Raw genomic sequence first — 18,758 nt, 5'->3', positions numbered from 1 at the left:
AGACTTTTCTGACCTTCCTCTTTATAACAAATCTCCATGATGGAATCTGACAGCACAGTTACAGGGACCAATTATTGGTATTTTTTCCCCCCTAGTTTAATGTCTGCTTCCTTAGTACATTGGATTTCCTGAAGACAGGGGCTCTTTCTGTGTGTATACGAGGACTGTTTCCCTCACTATCATTTCCCTCACTGTTTCCCACACTCTTTATACAGTTCTCACATACACAGTAGATGCTTAACGAATATTGGCTGAAAGAATAAACGAGGAGGGGGCCTCCCTGGTGGCGCAAAGGTTTAAGCACCGCATTATGAAGCAATCCACAGCCTCTGCAGCACGAATTCAATCCCCGACCAGCCAGGGAGCAACACATACGGCGCAGCAGACCTCTCCTGTCTCACTCGCTGCTCCCCTCAGCAGTGTATTTCAGTCAGTCTGCCTGTTCTGTTCCCCACTCTGTCTCTGGTGAGTCCTCTCACCCCCCACATCTCTGGCCTGTACCCTAGCTCTTGTATGCACAAATAAATAAAATGAATCTTTTTAAAAAAGAATAAATCAGGAGAAATTTCTTTTGCAATGAGATTGCATTGGTAGTCCTGCCATCATAATACTCACAACTGGATATCTAGGAAGATCCGTTTCTCCTCCCCTACGTGGATCTTCCAGATACAATCTTCACCTTCCACGTAGGGTTCTGGCCAGTTTGGGGAGAGCACCACCCCAGCCACGGCAGAGAGCTCCCCACCACACATTGCTGTAAAAGACAAAGACAAACACAGAGACACTTTATTCATAAGGAAGCCTATCTGGCAGAGCAAGTAAGTGTTTGTACTATGAAGTCAGACAGCCATGGGTTGTTTTGTGTGTGGACAGGTGCATTCACCTCAGGTGGTCAATACATGTGAGGAGACTGGCACCTGCTTCTTTTAGCTAAGGCTTGGTGAAGGTGGGGCTATGGCTGTATATAGTCATCCATTGCTTAACAGTGGGGGTGCGTTTGGCAATTTCATCTTTATGCAAATGTGGCAGAATGCAATTACACAAACATGGATGGTACATCTACTATAATATAGACACATCATCCAGACTAATAGAACCAGTGCTGTATATGTGGTCTATTGTTGACTGAAATGCATTTATTGTTACATGACTGCAATTCTTTTAGCACCAATGACAGAGCCCAGAATTCCAAATGAATCCTAGCCAGGGCAGTCCTACCTTGTGCAGGGGCGTATGGGCTAAGAGGCGGTACATTCAGGTCTGGTGGGCCTGGGTTTGTATGTTCCCTGGGCCACCAACAGGCTCTGTAACAAGGCTTATTACTTCTTGGAACCTGTGCTCCTGTATTCTGTAACGTGGGGTAACATCACTGCTGACCCTATGGGTTATTCTGAGGCTTCATTGAGCTCATAGATGTCGAGCGCAGCACAGTGCCTGGCACTAGGTGTGTGCTCAGTGAGCCTTGGTTGATGTAGCTGTGAAAGGCCCTGGGTCCAAACTGGAGGTGGAAAAGAAGCTGTGCCTGGCACCTGGCCCTTTAAATTCCACTCTGTGTTTACCACTTTGGAAAGTTTTCAATGTGGCAGAGGCCAAAGCACCAATAAATTCCGCTCTGTTAAACCAGCACATTTAATACAGGGATCAATCCCTCACCAGGGCAAGGCTGTGATTTCACGCCAACTGCCATCCAGGCGGCTCCACATGGAGCCGGGCTCAGGGTGGCTCAGCAGCCTTGAATATGGGTGAGTGGGAAGGGTTGTGGGGAGCCATGTAGATGAGGGCCCTGCACACTAAAATTGTCCTGAGTTGCTCACAGTGCAATTTCTGAAAACAGAGACTCGAGTTCCTTTCCTGCCCCTGCCAGTTATCCTCATGAACTCTCAGGCGGGTCACGCCAGCGCTCAGTCTCCTAAGCTGTAAATGGGGTCAATAATAACAGTACTTCACAGGACTGTAGTGAGATGAAGTCGTAACAAGCACACGGCCGTGGTAGAGTGCATGCACAGTTTTGCACTTCTATTAAAATCTATTAATATCATCACGATTACTAATTCAAGCCAGGGCTCCATGTGCTGTTGGGCGGGCTGTGGACTGCACGAGAGTACAACCTGGGGGTAATGCAGGAGCTGAGATCCGTGCAGCAATCTGCTCACCAAGCTGTGTCTGAAGTAGGGACACTTTATAAAAAAATGATCCATTTTGCCCTTTCCTCAAGGACTGGCAACAAATGTGATACAAAAGCTAGCGAGTCCTGGAGAGGGTCCTAACCCTCCATCAGCATGTGAACTGGTGACATAGACATGCCGCTAAACTGAGGCCTTGGACTTTTCATTTGAGGGGCAGCCTGAGAGGAGGTGGTGGGCCCACTCACCTCTGCACAGGGGCTCCGTGTCATTCCAGTATGGGTCCCGCACGTTGATGCACTCGATGATGGCGGGGCCTTGCTCCAGAGAGTGGCCAGGGTCGCAGGTAAACTCCACTATGGTCCCGATGTTGTAGGTGGGGTCGGATGTGGTGAAGTTCCCATTCTGAATGTAGGGCTCGTAGCAGTGGCCTTTCTCAAAGGCTGGGGGGGGGGGGTGGACAGAAGAGAGGCAGCAGTTCAAGTGAGTCAGGGGCCACCCCGGGCCTATGTCTCAGAAGAGGGATCCGCCCCTTTTGCTGTCCAGGGAGGCTCGGAGGAAAACGAGAACCAGACCCTGTGTTCCAGGTCCAGCTGATACGCTGACGGCTCTTGGGCCATTCACGTGGCTTCTTGGGGCCTCACTTTTCATATCTAAAATGGAAATAAGAACTCCTGCCCTCCCAGTGCTGCAGAGTCAGCCTTTGCAAGTCAAAGAGTCAGTCTGGCCACTGGGTCTCCCCCAGACTCAGCAGGCCAGATATTCCCCCTTCTGGGATGCAGCCCCAGACCCACCATGCTTCCTCTGATCCTGTATCACCCCCCAGAGGAGCGGGACTCCCAAGGCTCCTCACCCTCGAATCGGATGTTGAAGACTGAGGCCGCTCGCGCCTGGTCGGAGGTGAACTCGATGCGGATGGTGTTGCCTTCGCTCAGCAGCCCCTCAAAGGGGACACTCTCTGTTTGAAAGGAGTCGTAGAGGAGAGCTGTCTTGTTGGTCAGCCCACTGTAGACCAGCATCCTGGCAGTGGGAGAGGACAGCAGGTCACGGCACTTAGCAGGGAGAGCGGCTCTGATTGCTGCCTCTGGAGCCTCAGACTCAAACCCTGACTTTGCCCCTGACTTTCTCAGACAAGCTTCCCAGAGAAGGTTCCAGGATGCTTGTTGGAGACGCCTCATGGGCTGATTCTGTGGTGTAAGGAAAGTGATATACATGATGTAATAGCCCAGATTAATAATCAATACTGATTATTATTACTAATAGAGGTGCAGGGATTAATGGACTATTATCATTTCTGAAACATTTCTAACATCTACAGTGAGACAGCCAGAGTCCTGGCCTCTGAAACTTCCAAGCTGTGTGACTTTGGACAAGGACACTTCACCACTTGGACCTTCTGTTTTGTCATCTCAAAATGGGTGTGATCTCACCTCTATCGAGTGTGGGTTTAGAGATCATGGGTATAGAGCGCTGAGCAGCTACACAAGCAAAATTTATTATGCATTTGACCCCTGATAGGCTGCATCTCTGATTCTCATTTCCTAAGAGCACTGTGTGTGGGTCCAGAGTCCCAATTTCCAGTTCCCAACACCCCACCTACTGAATTTACATTAGTCTCAACACATCTTGGGCCTCAGTCTCCACAACTGTGAGACATCTTTCTACCTGTCTTACATGTGGGTTTTGAAAATATGACAGGATCTGGGCCTCCCCTGGTGGTGCAGCAGTTGAGCAATGGGCTGCGAAGCTGCCGGCAGCCTCTGCAGCGCCGGTTCGATCCCTGGCCGCCGGCGAGGGTCCCACATGGCGCGACAGACCTCTCCTGCCATCCGCTACTCCCCTCAGTAGTGTGTTTTGTCAGTCTGCCTGTTCTGTTCCCCGCTCTGGCTCTGGTGAATTCTCTCACCCTCCCACGCTTCTGACTGTACCCAGTGCTTGTATAAATAATTAAATAAATCTTAAAAAAAAAAAAAGAAAATATGACAGGATTGAATACCCTGAATAATGAAATGTAGCACAAAATGTTGGTACTCATTTTTACTGTTATTAAAACCATTTGATACTTGACTCCTTGCTAGTCCTGGTATTTTTAAAGAAATTATGCAAACATGGGGGAAGAAAACAGTACACGATTAGGTGAGTTTCTTTTATGGGGCCATAAACTGGAATTTTTAATTCTTTGAATTTTTTTTTTTACTGTGAGCATAAAAAGGATTTATGTTGTACAGATGAATTTTCTAATGTCACCAACATACATAAATGTTGGAGCCATGGTTTTTCATGAGCCTGCTCTGTTCTCTGAAACAGCAGTATGTTTTTTATCTCAAATCCACATGAGGGCTATGGTCTGATGGATTTGGGAAATGCTGGGTTAAATAAAAATTATTTTCTGCAGGATTTGTCAGTGTCTATGCTAGCTAATTCCACTAACACCTTTCAAGACAGGGATGTAGTATGGCATCTCCCAAATCTGTTTGACCAGAGAACCTCTCTTTTATGTTGCATATTATGACACTGGAGTTTAGCAAGACTTCCTTTTATGGAAAATCATCTTAAAATCTTTCTTGGTATTCCTCTTCTACTCAAAAATCCTTCCATGGCTCTCTAGGACCTATAGGAGCAGCCTAGCATTCAAAGACCTTCAGACCCCAATTTACCTTCCCAACTTTATTTTCTTCTCTTACTCGTGAAAAGACCTCTGTCACAGCAGCTCCCCTCTCCTCCCCCTGCAAAATCAATGAGAAATTTCTCCTCTACTTCCGTGTTCTCTCTGATCCCCCTACTTTCCCCCCTTGGGAGACTCTCCCCACTCTATTCTGGGTTCCTTTATCCAATTTTTTCAAGGTTTAGACAAGGTCCTATTTCTTTTTTTTTTTTTTGTGGGACCCTCGCCTGCAGCCAGGGAACAAACTGGCGCTGCAGAGGCTGCGGGCAGCCTCGCAACCAGGTGCTCAACTGCTGTGCCATCAGGGGAGGCCTGAGGTCCTATTTCTTATGTGGAGTCTTATCTAGTGCTAACCTCTTGCAGCTGGTATATTGTAATATATTTTTTTTAATAATCCCTGCTTATTTAATATATTACTTTTATCTTTTTTCTAATTTCCATTTCATAATTCTCAAATTCTGCCACCCATTCTCTCACTATAAGATTTTTATTCACAGAGAGCTTTTGACATGAAGCCCAATACATCATTGTACTTGGGAAGCAAGAGGATTTCTCTGTATATGAAAAATAGCCTAAATTGACAATCAAATACATATATTGTAATATTTTTATCTGTTTTTCTTCACTAAAGGACATGGGATAGAAAAAGTTGATGTCATTTTTTTTCTTAGCATAGAGAGTATCTTCTCTGTGTGTGTGTGTATGCGCGTGTATGCTGGCCTTTAAGCTGATGAACTACTACAGACATCTTTCCCTATTACACACTTGAGAACTAGCTTTCCCCAGGGGTTGTAAATTCATACTTTCATAGACCTCTGTAGAAACCCGTGGAAACTACTAGTAAGTTACATTGTCAGAGGGTCTGTTTGGCTCATTTATCCAGATTTAAATAACTTTCAGAAATTACCATTTTGGTTAACCCTCTTTCCCTTCTCATTTTTGTTGCTTAATACACACTTAACTTTGATTTATTCTCAGAGCCATTTGGAAGAGGCAGATCCAAGGTCATAGTTTTAGATAGTGTCCTTCACTGAGGTTTCCCAGGCCTGGCTCCTCACTCAGTCTCCAGGAAGAAAGATTGGGAATTCACTTTTAAGAGTACCCAAGCCTTTATGATGCTACTGAGAAGCCATGTTTTGGAGCCCCTGTCCTACACTTCCCACTTTAAGGCAGTGATTTACTGATAGCAAGTTGTTCAGGATAAAGCTGGACTACTTGGTGGGAAGTGGACTCTAGGTAAATGACTCATTTGTCTGTAAGGATCCTTTTCTACCTAAAGAGCTTGATAGCATAGAATTGAAACTTCAAAGAAGTCAGAGCACAGTGATTCTAATATTTGATGTTAGAATGTGGTAGATAAATACCCCAGCTCTCTTGCCCTCCAATAGGCCTACTAAGCTACGCTCAACAGCTTCCCAGAGGTCCTCGTGGATGCAGTCCCAGTTGCCCCACCATTACCTGCGATTAACACATAATTTCTTCTCTGTTCATGCCCCCTTGCCTCTACCAGTGCTTTCTAGGATCAGCTTCCAATTAAACTACTTTCCCTCTCATCCTCATCGCCATGCCTGTTGTCAAGATAACCTAAACTAAGATGAGTCTAAATAGCTAAGGTCCAAGTTTTCTAGAGTGGTCTAGAATACTTTAGAACATCAGCTTTAGGGTTCTGGATTTTATTTGTATTAAAGTCTATACATGTGCTCTTGCTTAGATATTGCATTTAACTTCCCCTTGTTATTGCACACCATGTCTGCTTTCCCATGTCAACTACTTCTTATCCCAGGAGGCAAAGTTCTCTACTTCTCACCTAATCTCCATGGAGTACAACACATGACTAGTCACAGAGAGGGAGCTCCATAAACGCCCCTTCTGTGTTCAACTGCAAAAAGGTGTGCAGGAGAAAGAAGGAGGCAGTGCAATGTAGGGCATCTAGATCCCCTTCTTGCTTCATTTCCTGTGTAATCTGGGGCAAGTCCCCTTTCCTCTGGACGGCTTAGTTTCTTAATGTGTAAAAGGAGAAGATCAAAGCTCGTGGTCTCTAAGATCCTTGTTATCCTCCCTAGATCTTCCTTTCTTGACTTCAATGAATCAAAATTTCAACCATTTCAAGACACAAAAACCTTGCCACATTCCAGCAGGCTGGGGAGGAGTGGGGGCCCTGGGAAGAGTACCTGTCCTTCTCATGCAGTGACAGCCTCTCAAAGTGCAGGTGCAGCTTCTGGCCTTCTGGAGCCTCAATGGTCCAGACACAGAACTGGCTCCCGTTGGCATTTCCGGAGTAACTTGGGGAGAGGACCCGGCCGATGGTGGCATTGTGCACGGCCCCTCCACAAGGAGCTGTGCCCAGAAAGCAGGGGTGAGAGGACAATGAGAGGAGAGTAGAGAGAGGGGAAGTGAGCATTTCATCTTCTCTTGGTTCCCAACATTTTGCAGGCAGGAAGGGGGAGATCATGGAGGAGGCCTGTCCTGCTGTTTGACAGGAGATCTCATTCCATGATTAGACCCTCACCTTGTATACCCCATGCAGGGAATGAATGACTGTGATTGATGGGTTTCTCCATGGTGCTGGCTGCACCCTGATTTTTGCTTATAAAATGGCATCAAGAAGGATATAAACAGGCATTTCACAAAAGAAGAAATGCTTTAGTACCAAGTGGGCACTAAAAAATGTTACCCTCCCTAATAATAACAGAAATGCAAATCTAAACTCCCTTCTATTTTCATCCACATAATTGGCCAAGATAAAAAGCAGAAATAAAACAGGAGCTGGTCAAGGCGATGGGAAATGGTCACTCTCATTCACGACTGGTTGAAATGCAAATTGCTATGACCTTTCAGAAGGGTAATTTGGTAAAAAATCTAGAAAATGTGCTCAGACACTTTAACCTAGTAATTAAGTTTCTGGGGAATTAATCCTAAGAAAAGATTTGGAATTTTTCACAAAAGTTTATGGATGAGGGTGTTCACTGCTCAACTGTGAACTGTGAACCAATTTCTAAGGGCCAAAAATAAGAAATAACATGAATGTACATTCACCGATGCCTGGTGAAATAAATATACCTATTTATATGGTTACTAAAAACCATGTTCTCGAAGAACAGTTGGAGATAAAGAAAAATGCCCACTATAATTTAAGTGAAGAAAAGTTCTTGTTCTGCTACACCTAGTTCAATGAACTATTTTGCAAGGATCAATTTATACCATGAATATAAAAGTGATCTGCTCCTATCACCTATACTTTGTATTTTTTAAAAAAATTTCATTACCAGACCCATGTTACTTTCATTATAAAAATCTAATAAAGAAATTTAAAAAAGTGATTTGTGGATGGGGATGAGACATACAAATGTGAAGATATATTTTTCTTATTCTTAGTGACATTTTATTCTCATTAAGTATGTATTGAATGACTGCAATTGAATAGAACCCTCTTCTCTGCTCAGGATTTTGCTGTGATCTATAGCAAAGACATTGCCAAGAAACTCTGTACAGTAAGTTCTTACTTAACATTGTTTATAGGTTCTGGGAAACTGTAACTTTAAGCAGAAAGGTTTATAACAAAGTCAGTTTTACCATAAGAGGTAAGTTCATGGCACATAGTTCTGGTTGCAAAACATCAACAAACTTCTAAAGAAAGACCCAACACTCCTAGTAGTCAACAATAATTTGTATTCATTCATGTTCCATCCAACTAGTTCCAGCTCACTTATTCATGGGTGGCCAGCACCTGTCCTGGCAGCTGGGGGTGCAAAATGGAAACCAACCCTGGGCAGGGGCCTCTTCTTTTGCAGGGGACACTCACACACCTACACTCCCTCCTACAGGGACAACACAGACACACCATTTAACCTAATGCTCACATCTTTGGAATGTGGGAGGAAAGCAGAGCGTCTGAAGAAAACACAGGCAGACTTGGGGAGTACATGCCACCCCACACAGGCCCCCAGACAGGAATAAATATTTTTGCCCTCATCAGCTTTATAATGAATCAAAACTGAATGAAACGAGGTAATTCAAGAACTTGCTGTGATTCTTTCAGAACCTTGGACAGAGCACCATGTTCCTTTATCCAGTTTGCCTTCCTGTCCTGAAATGAGCGTTCACGCCTCACCTATGCCATTTATCTTGGTCAATCTAGGCCAAGTCACTGGAGCTTTCAGGGTCTTGCGTTCACTCGCTATAAAAAGGTGAGAAGTCCACTTTCCTTATGGGACCGTGATGAACAATCAATGAAATGATGAAGAGTGTTTGGCTCAGTCTTTGGCACAAAGTAGGTGCTCAAAATGCATCCAGCACTATTGCCCTATGACTCTGGAGAAGAGGAGGTGGAGGACATTGTCCCTGGCGGGGGACGTCTGTTCTCCCTGAGCTCCCCCTCATTTGCTGCCCCTCTGTTTCCCTTTCTTGCCTTATTAAGCCAACTGATGGCTCTGTTTGGCTTTAATTTACCAGCCATGGCTCCCCATCCATCTTTCTTAGCATAAATTGAGGTTTAATTCCTCTCTGATTTTACACATAGATAAAGATTAACGTAAGAAAGGTGTGAAGAGCAAATACAGTCTGATTTTTTTTCTTTGTTATAAAGAAAAGAAGAAAAATTCTGAAGGGCCTCAGGGGACTGATACTATAACAATCAGACCTCAGACCTTATCATCAGCTGTCCTTTTTGGATTCCACTGGCTATGAATGCCTAGCGGACAGGAATTATGTTTTATATTCTCAATATTCTTCTTGTACATGGTCCATAGACTGGCAAATAGTAAGTACTCAGTTAATAAAAGTAGCCTATATTCTTCTGCAGCCACTGTGGGAAATAGTTTGATGATTCCTTAAAAAGTTAAACATAGAATTACCATATGACCCAGTAATTCCACATCTGGCATATACCCAAGAGAAATGAAAACAAGAGTCCCCACAAAAACTTGCATGCAACTGTTCATAGCAGCACTATGGTGGTGCAAGGGGTTAAGTCACAGCACTATGAAGCTGTCCGCAGCCTTTGCAGCACGATTTCGATCCCCGGCCAGGGAGCAACCCACATGGTGCAGCAGACCTCTCTTGTCTCGCCCACTGCTCCCCTCAGCAGTGTATTTCAGTGGATCTGCCTGTTTTGTTCCCCACTCTGTCTCTGATGAATCTTCTCACCCCTTACACCTCTGGCCTACACCCCAGCTCTTGTATGCATGAATAAATAAATCTTTGGGAAAAAAAGCACTATTCATAATAACCAAGAAGTGGAAACACCTTGTGTCCATCAGTGAATGAACAAATGCAATGTGATATGGCCACACACGATGGAATATTATTCAGTCATAAAAAGGAATGAAGTTATGATGCGTGTGACAATAGGAATGAAGTGGAAAACATTATGCTCCATGAAAGCAGCCAGACACAAATGATGACATACTGTATGATGACAACCATAGGAAATACAATTGCCAAGGGTTGGGGGAGGGGAGAGTAAGGAGTGACTTATTCGAAGTGACTTGGGGCTGAAAGCAATGTGCTGGGACGCAATAGTGATGGTAGTTGTACAACACTGTGAAAGTACTGAATGTCACCAATGGCATATTTTCTGGTATTGTGTATTTTGCCACAGCCAAACAAAATTGAAATGGCCGCGGGCCTTCGTGCTGGGTGCGCTCTATCCCGGGGCTAAGGGCCTGTCCCTAAAGTCAGTCCTAAGGCCCTGGGGCTGGCCTCCCCTGGGTCGGGCCTGCTGTGTGTGGTCTGGAGGGGCTGAGCGTACCTGAGCACATGGGCTCCCGGCTGCTCCAGTGGGGCTTGGAGGCGTTGATGCACGTCAGGGTCTTGGCGCCCTGCAGCTCGTAGCCCAGCTGGCAGTGGAAGTGGGCCGCCCCGCCCGAGTGCAGGTCCATCACCGTGACATCGCCAAAGTCGGGCCTGTGCGGGAAGCTGCAGCTCAGCATGAAGGCTGGGAAGATAGCAAAGGCGCGCAGCCATGGTCAGAGGGGGCGGTGGGGAATGTGACCCACATCCTGGGAGCCAGTTTGTGCTGAGGAGCAAGGACGAGGCCCCGGGGGACTCCAGAGCCCTGGAGGAGGGTATTTTTGTGCCTCTCGTGGATCACGCAGTGCTGAGACTGCCAGCCTAGCGCTTTTTCTGGGCTCCACTCTGCCTAACCAGAGACAACAGGTTTGGGGGGAAGTGAGTTCCCATATCTCATTTAAGCCTCTCCACGTGGGCACGAATGGCCTTCTCCCCTGGAAGAGATGGGTTGCTCAGGTAGTTAGTTCCACCTGCACAAACGACTTAGGTGTTTGCTAAAAAAACAAAACAAAACAGACTCTCGGATCAGAAGTAGAACAGCCAGCTCTTCAGGAAATGTCTGTGGCAATGAAAATTTGAAAACAGCTGCCCTGGGAGGTAAAGGCTTGGGTTTTGGAGAGAACCAGTGTGAGTCTATGGTCTTACTCCATGGCTTAGAAACTAAAGAAATGACTGCCCTGCACTCCACTCTCCTTTCCTTTTCCCTGGAGTTGGCAATGTCCCTCCTGCGCAGGGGACGCAAGGACGAAGTGGGATAAAGCCCAAACAAAAATGAAAAGACCATGGAGGGACCATGGCGGTTGAGGCCATGGACTCTCAGGGGATTCGTGTATCGATGGCAGTACCCTGAACTTGAACGAGAAAAAGCGCCTTTCTTATTTTCATTAACCTTTAATGAAACTTGCGTATTTCCCGCAATCATGACTGTGGGCAACAAACTGCAACATATTAATGGAAACTGTGACTTAGTCACCTGGAGGAATCACAGATATTTTCATATTATAATGGATATCTTGACATATTTCTTATGCTCCTCAGCACTTTGAAATTATAGTAATTATCAGAACCACCAGGAGATGTTATTATTTAGTGTATTAATAAAGAAGCACATAGATCATTCTAGATTAAAACAATATTTTGACAACTGTAACTCAGTATGACTGGCTTCTCCTTAAAGTCTATATTTTTTATCTATGCTTTTGAAGGCATTTTCCCGAGAAGAGGGTCCATGGGATATACCAAAGTGCCAGAGGCACCCAGGAACAAAGAGTTTTGTTTCAGAGGTTCCAGAGGGAAACTGAGGCAAGCAGCTATGTCTCATTAGCATCAGCCCCATCCTACCCTGGTAGTGCAACTGGAAGGTTCCAAGGCCGTCATCCTGGAAGGTCCGGAAGTAAACAGAGATGGTGTTGGTGGGGCTTCTGATGACCTGCCCCTCTACCAGGAGCGTCTGGTTTGCCAGGACTGTCAGGGTGGGGCCGTCCACTCCACGGATGGAGAGGAGCTCCCCCTCAGACAGGTTCACATTCTTCACCTGGGGATGGGCAGGAGTAGACAGAGGAGACCTGAGCCTTGTTTGAGACAGCGCCACCCCAGGCCACAGTGTTGCCAACACAATGCCTCCAGTCAGCTCCAGGCACTGCAATGCAGCACTCCCCAAAAAAACTCCAGATACATGCAGCACCCCGAATGACCCCAGACATTGAAATACAGCATCCCCAAGTGGTTCTAGGCAATACCATTGCTGCACCCCTCAACAGACCTCTAGTCAATGGGACAGACCCCAAGCCCCAGCCCTGAAACATCTATGAATATCTAGACCCTTTTCATCTCCCCAAAGTTTGAGGGAATAGAGTAGAACCAAGATGAGGGTAGAGGTGCTGCAAGGAAGTGTGGGCTCCCACAGTTGGGCCCTTGTGGATGCTGGCAGCTGGGGTAAATTCCCTTGGAGCAGGAGGGGGAGGGCAGGGATTGTTCAGCTTGTGCCTGAAGTCCAATCTCCAGGGAGACAGAAGAGGCACTCCACTAGAATGTACGTTCCAAGGAGCTACGGATTTTTCCATGTTTCTTCGTCTCCCCAGTGCTTAGAAGAGTGCCTGGCGCACAGAGAGTACTCATTAAGAATTTACAGAATGATGGGATACATCCTCCCTCTTCTGCAGGTACTCAGTGAGGGAGTTGGGGGAGGAGACTCTAGGGCATTCTCAGGTCCATTTTCTTATCTTCCCAAATAAATGATGGCTCCAACTCCAGAGCTTCCTCAAAGAATGATACTTGCTTTGCCAAGATCCCTTTTCTAGTCTTGGAGGAAAAGGAAGGGAAATACTGCAATCATACACAAAGACATTGAACAATGGGGTAGGGGTGGGGTGGGGACTTTGGCCAGTTTCCAATGCCCAATTTGAATATCTATGTCTTTCCTTGCCCTGGACCCTAGCCTGACTGACCCTCATTTCATCAGGTCAGGGCTCACCTCTGAGCCCCTCTCTTTCAGGCCATACATTTTGCTCTTTATTTCCTCTTTGATGAACTCCTACTTATTTGCCAAAGCCCCATGAAAATTGCCCTCCTCTGTGCAGCCATCTCTTACTTTCAAGGAGCTTGCCTATGCCTCCATTGTGAGTCTACCACATCCCCTATAAACATCTATAGACATCTACTAGACACCTTTCCAAATGGCATCCTCACGTCTTCTCTCTGTGTGTGTGAGTCATAAAAGCCTCCTTTATGGCAGGCACTGCATCATTTTTGCACATCACCATATCCCCTAGTATCAACAGCTGTGACTGATACATAGTAGGTGATCAATGAATGGATTCTACTGTGCCTGATAAAAATAAAAAAAACCATAGAGCAGTAGGCACAGTGGAAAGGGTGCATTAAGTGCCAGCATCAGATGTGCTGTAATTTTTCTCCAGTTTATTTTAATGACACAAATAATATTAATTACCTACTATGTGCTACATACTATGCTAAGCTCTGTGCAAAGATGCCAAGTTCTGCCGAAAGGGTTAGCTCTGTTATCTTTCCTGTATGAGTCAGAAGAACCTTCTTAAAGGAAAGTTCTGGTCAGGTCATATGACCAACCCAACTCAAAAACGTTTGATGGCTCTTTGTTGTCTATTAGAGAAAGTCCACATCCAGACCTCTGACCATGGGCTCGAAGAGTCTGCCACCACCTCCTTCCATATGTGGGACATTTCCTTTCCTCAGTCCATTTTATTTTATTTTAATTTTTTTTCAAAGATTTATTTATTTATTTATGCAAGCACTGGGTACAGTCAGAAGCGCGGGAGGGTGAGAGAATTCACTAAAGCCAGAGCGGGGAGCAGAGCAGGCAGAAGGACCGAAGTACACTGCTGAGGGGAGCAGCGGGCGGCAGGAGAGGTCTGCGCGTCATGTGGGACCCTCCTCCGGTGGCCGTGGAGCAGCCAGGGATCGAACCGGCACTGCAGAGGCTGCGGGCAGCTTCGCAACCCAGCGCTCAACCACTGTGCCACCGGGGAGGCCCCCTCAGTCCATTTTAAAAAGGACTTCTAACGAGGAATTGGTCAGTTGGAGAAGATCTGGGACCAGGGTGAAGACGATTGGTAATAGCCACTGAACTTTCTCTACTTTTTTAGGTTCTCGCTAAATGCTCTTTCTGTGTTGTAATATTTATCTCTCCTCTCAAGCCCTGTAAAGTCATGACATGATTGTCTGTTTTACTGATGGGGAAACTGAGGCCAAGAGTGGGGAAACCCCTTGCCTAAAGAAACTGTTTTAACTGTAGAACAGGGACTTAAAACCCAGATGCTTGAGCACTACACCAACCTGGTTTTCCATTCTTATTTTATAGATCAAGTGAACTGGCTGGGACGTGTGTGTGTGTGTGTGTGTGTGTGTGTGTGTGTGTGTGATAAGCGGGTACTAGAAAAAAGTTCCTTCCAGGCACAATACTTCCTAATTTATCAACAGGTCCCTGCCCCTCCACATGTGCCGAGCTATCTCAGCTGTGAACTGAGTTGGGAACTCCTATTCATTCACCATAGCCCAGCTCAAATTATCCTCATTAGGGAGAAAAGAACCAGATGATTGAGGGTAAGCCTGACTCGGGGGTTACCTGCAGCTCTACCCCATAGCCAGTGTAGACAGTCACGTTGTACGTGCACTCCAGGAAGCTGTTGAGGGGCAGCGGTGGGTAGTCAATGGAGTCAATGTACCCTTCGGGATCGGAGAAGCTCACGCTGCAGAGGGCTGGAGGAGAGCACTTTAGTTAGGCCACTGAGGAAGATCAGATGAATCTCTCAGATGGGCTGTAGGGTAAGACAGAGCTCTGGGGACACTTGCATTCTCTAGCCCCCACTCCTCTTACTGTTAATTCTCCTTCAGCTCCAGAATCAACAGTACAGTTGATCTACACAGTGCAGTTGACACAAATGACCACTAACAAGATGTAGTTGTAACATGTTGTAACAGCAACATATTGCTGGGCACCATCCCGAGTAGCGGTGACCCTATTCAGCCTACTAAGGACAGATCTGAGAGCTAAGTAAGCCAAAGCTCAGAGGGGGCATCTCTGAGCCAGGCTCACACAGCAAGCAGGATTCAAACCTAAAGCTCACATGCTTTAATCAGGGTCACATGGTCTATGTCCGAAATCAGTGTATGATTGACACTTGTCTCTATTTGAAGGCGGAAAAGAAAATAGAAGAATTTTAAAAACTGGAGAAAGAGAGTGCATTTCACCAAGTCTAGCAGAGTGCATGTAATGATAAAAGGCAAAGCACTTTGAGAAGGTTGGGGCCTTCTAGGCAGACTTAGGAATTTGGCTCCAAGATGAAAAGGTTTTGAATCCCACTTTTTAGCTGTGTGGCCTTGGGCGGGTCGCTTGATGTCTTGGGGCCTGACAGATAAGCTGTCTTATCTTTAAGGTGGGGATATTAATTCTAAGCCATGGGCGAAGCTCCTAGATAGCACACATGGACAGGCACTTATGATGGAGATGGGCCGCCCCGCCCCCTGGCTCCCTCCCCCCTCCCCTGGTTCAGGAGGCTGGAGGAGTTGGGCGCTTACCTGGGGCCTGCTCAGTGGTGATGACTGTGGTGGTGATGATGGTGGATGTGGTGGTCTCCTGACTCTCCTCCGAAGCTGACCCGGTCAGCTCATTCTCACCTTTGTCCATCAGGGTCATGGGACTGGCATCCTCTGGAGGAGCTTCTTGGGCCTCCTCAGGTATCACCAGCTCCCCAGGGTCTGGCCTCTGGGGCAGGGTGTGAGCCATGAAGGGCTGTGAGGTGAAGGGGGAGATCTGCAGGGGAGCAGGTGTGGTAGGGACCGCACTGTCCTTCCTGTCCAGCCAGATGGGCTCCTCTGAGGACAGCTGGCGGGTCCCCTCTCCTGCCAAGGCCATTGGGTCCAGGTCGGCTGGTGGATGGGGCTTCTCGGTGATGGCAGCGAGGAGGCCCGGGTCTGAGGATGCTTGCTGGGACCCGGTCCTCAGGAGGGCAGCTGTGGAGGTGGTCTTGGGCCTCAGCTGTTTCCTGGCCAAGTTCACCTGCTTGAGCGAGGGCAGCCTCTTCCTGGGGGCGGTGGTGTGCTTGCTGCCCGCCTCTTCTGGAGTCTGCGTTGACAGGGCTGACAGGGCCTTAGGGTCTTGACCCACTGAGGGGGATGAGGGGGCTGCCCCTTCCAATTCAGGCTCCAGAAGCTCTTCCCCTGACTGTGCAGGATTTGCTGGATTCAGAGGTGTCACTGTTACCCTCTCTTGGGGGTGCTCTTTGCTCAGACTGCTGCTCCCCTGTGCTTCTGAAGGCAGAAGGTAAGTGTCTGAGAGGCCAGTGTCTCCCTCTGGTGGTGCATCTTGGGAAGAGGAGAAAAGACAGCGGTTAACAGGCTCAAGAAAGAGGTTTAGATCCTCTACCTTCTGTCAGATTCTGAGGGTGGTTTTTCCCAAGGGGGCAACCAAGGCCTCCCTGGGCGCTGGCAGTGTTCTGTCAACAAATAAAGGGCTGTCTCCTCTCTCCCTTCTCCCCTTACTTCCTTCTGTCCTCCCTCCCTCCTTGCCTCCTTTCCTGCTTTTCTCTTCTTTCCCTTGGAGACTCAGAGCTGATCATGCCAAGCCTGAGTTAAGCATTAGGGCTACAGAAACCAAGGCAGAAGAGTCTTAACATCTAGTTGCATATGTATTGGGAGACAAAGTGAATAGAAAAAGAGGACTAGTCATAGTCAAAGTGAAAATGCCTGAAAAGACAAAATTTCCTGCTAAAGGACAGAGAGGACAGGCCCTAACCCAATGTACCCTGCAGGACTGCCATGCACAGTTGGGCAGGTTGTTCACTGCACAAGGACTTGGGTGGGGCTGTAAACCAGCCCATATACTCTCCTCTCTGAGCCATGTGCCCTGGCTCAGGGCTGTATTGTCTGGCATTGGAGGAGCAAATTATTTTATTTTATTTTATTTATTTTTTTATTTTATATATATTTTACATCTTTTTCATTTTTGCACAGTGTATGCATTTTCATCTTGGTTATATTCCCCATACAATTCCCACCACCCCATATTTTGACCCTAATCCCTCCTCCCCTCCCCCTCTTTGTGGTGTGTTTCTAGTTTCTAGTTACTTGTTGATTTTGATTTTTACTTTATTATAATTAGTCTTTTTCCTGGTCTCTTATTGAGGTTTTCTAAATTCTTGCTATGAGTGAGGCCATCCGGCATTTTTCTTTTTCTTTCTGGCTTATTTTGCTGAGCATGATCCCTTCCAGCTTGGAGGAGCAAAATTTTAAACTAATAGAAAAGTGACCTTGTAGGATGCACAGACTGATACGAGGATTCAGAATCGCGAAGCAGGTTTAGGACAGAGGGTGTGGGAAGACCGTGGAAGTCTGGCTGAGGAATGCAAGAGGGCAGAGGACACAAGAGGAAGGTGACTAGAGAAAAAGTTGGTGAGGTAGAGCGGTCAGGGCCAGGCCCTCGTGGGCCTGTGTAGCCTGCTAACTCTGTGTGATTTACTTTTGTCATGAAAGGAAAACCACATAGTAATTTTAAATAAGGGCTGGTCCAGGCAAAATCATGCCTGAATTCAGCTTCATTTACTTATTTGCGACCCTGTTCTGCCAATTGCAAGCTGGGAAATGGCTTTACCTTTCTGAGCCTCAGTTTCCTCAGCTGCAAAATGGACCTTTTATTTCCTGTTTCCTAGGATGATGCCTGTGAAGCAGACATACACCCACACACATTTGGGTGCCTCACAGTGAGTGATTAGAATGTGCCAGCTGCTGTCACTGTTTAACTGTCATCACTGTATCCACCCCTCAGCAGGAAGCCGAGCGATCAGAACAACCCAGCACTGCCTTGAGATAGAGCGGGATTATGTCCTGGAGACAATGGTGCTCAGACCGATAGCTGTCCTTGTAGATTTTCTGCAGAGAGACACTCAGTCAGCCACGGTCTCTGGGCCCTTCAGCACTGTCATTTAAATTTATTTCCACAGCCATTGGAAAGGCTCATTTACTTTCATGGAGTCAGCGGCAGTGGCTTAATCTATATAGACGGCAACAGTTTGCAACTGGCATCGACAAATGTTCCTGTTGTGTAACATTGATTACCAGCCAATGCGCACTCCCGGTCAATGGCAGCACAGGGGCTGGGGCAGGCACGGGGGAGGGAGGGTGTGTGGATGACCAGCAGGAAGATCAAGGTCATCCAGGGGTTGAAGCAGGTATCCGGGTCCCAAGGGGGAGCGTGGAGGTTTTGGAGTTAGGCCTGGGTCCAAATCCTGCCCCAACAGTTCCTGGCCTTGCCAGCCTGGGCAAGTCATTAAGGTTATGTAACAGCTACGCCACCGCCTCCGCGGAGATCAGATGTGGGTCTGCTCAGAAGTGCAGCTTTTATATTCTTGGTGCTTTTATTGAATGATTGATGTTGGTCATCTTTGTAGATGGTAGTGCAAGAAGGCAATGGGAGAGGGGCAGGACTCCTGGCTCGCAAGACCCAGCTGCCACTCAGTGCAAAGCATTTGGCTGCAACCAGGGGCGGGGGCCCGGGGAGGGTCCTACTTTGGACATAGTGCCCTCACATGCCGTTGGTGGGCTTCCTCATCTCTCCAATCTCTGTGAGTCAAATAGGCACCAGACCAGAGCAGGTAAGGAGAGGGCCCTTCCAGCCCTGAAACTGTCAGTTTTTGAAACAATCCAGT

General features: G+C 46.9%; 1 protein-coding gene across 1 annotated transcript in view; it reads right to left on the bottom strand.

Moving 5' to 3' along the window:
- SEZ6L (seizure related 6 homolog like) overlaps positions 1-18,265 on the bottom strand; it is a 66,000-nt gene extending 47,735 nt beyond the window's left edge. The window contains exons 1-9 of the mRNA XM_054694682.1: positions 18,169-18,265; positions 15,634-16,419; positions 14,681-14,814; positions 11,920-12,112; positions 10,538-10,723; positions 6,960-7,125; positions 2,977-3,143; positions 2,372-2,566; positions 616-754 (exon numbers count right to left, since the gene is read on the bottom strand). Coding sequence (XP_054550657.1) covers positions 616-754; positions 2,372-2,566; positions 2,977-3,143; positions 6,960-7,125; positions 10,538-10,723; positions 11,920-12,112; positions 14,681-14,814; positions 15,634-16,419; positions 18,169-18,265 — 2,063 coding nt within the window. The remainder of the gene's footprint in view (positions 1-615; positions 755-2,371; positions 2,567-2,976; positions 3,144-6,959; positions 7,126-10,537; positions 10,724-11,919; positions 12,113-14,680; positions 14,815-15,633; positions 16,420-18,168) is intronic.
- Between the last annotated feature and the right edge of the window lie 493 nt (positions 18,266-18,758).

Source organism: Talpa occidentalis, unplaced genomic scaffold (assembly GCF_014898055.3).
Source record: "Talpa occidentalis isolate TD23 unplaced genomic scaffold, MPIMG_talOcc4v2.1 talOcc4.14, whole genome shotgun sequence".
Lineage (NCBI taxonomy): Eukaryota > Metazoa > Chordata > Mammalia > Eulipotyphla > Talpidae > Talpa > Talpa occidentalis.
This window is presented reverse-complemented; position numbering and strand designations above follow the sequence as displayed.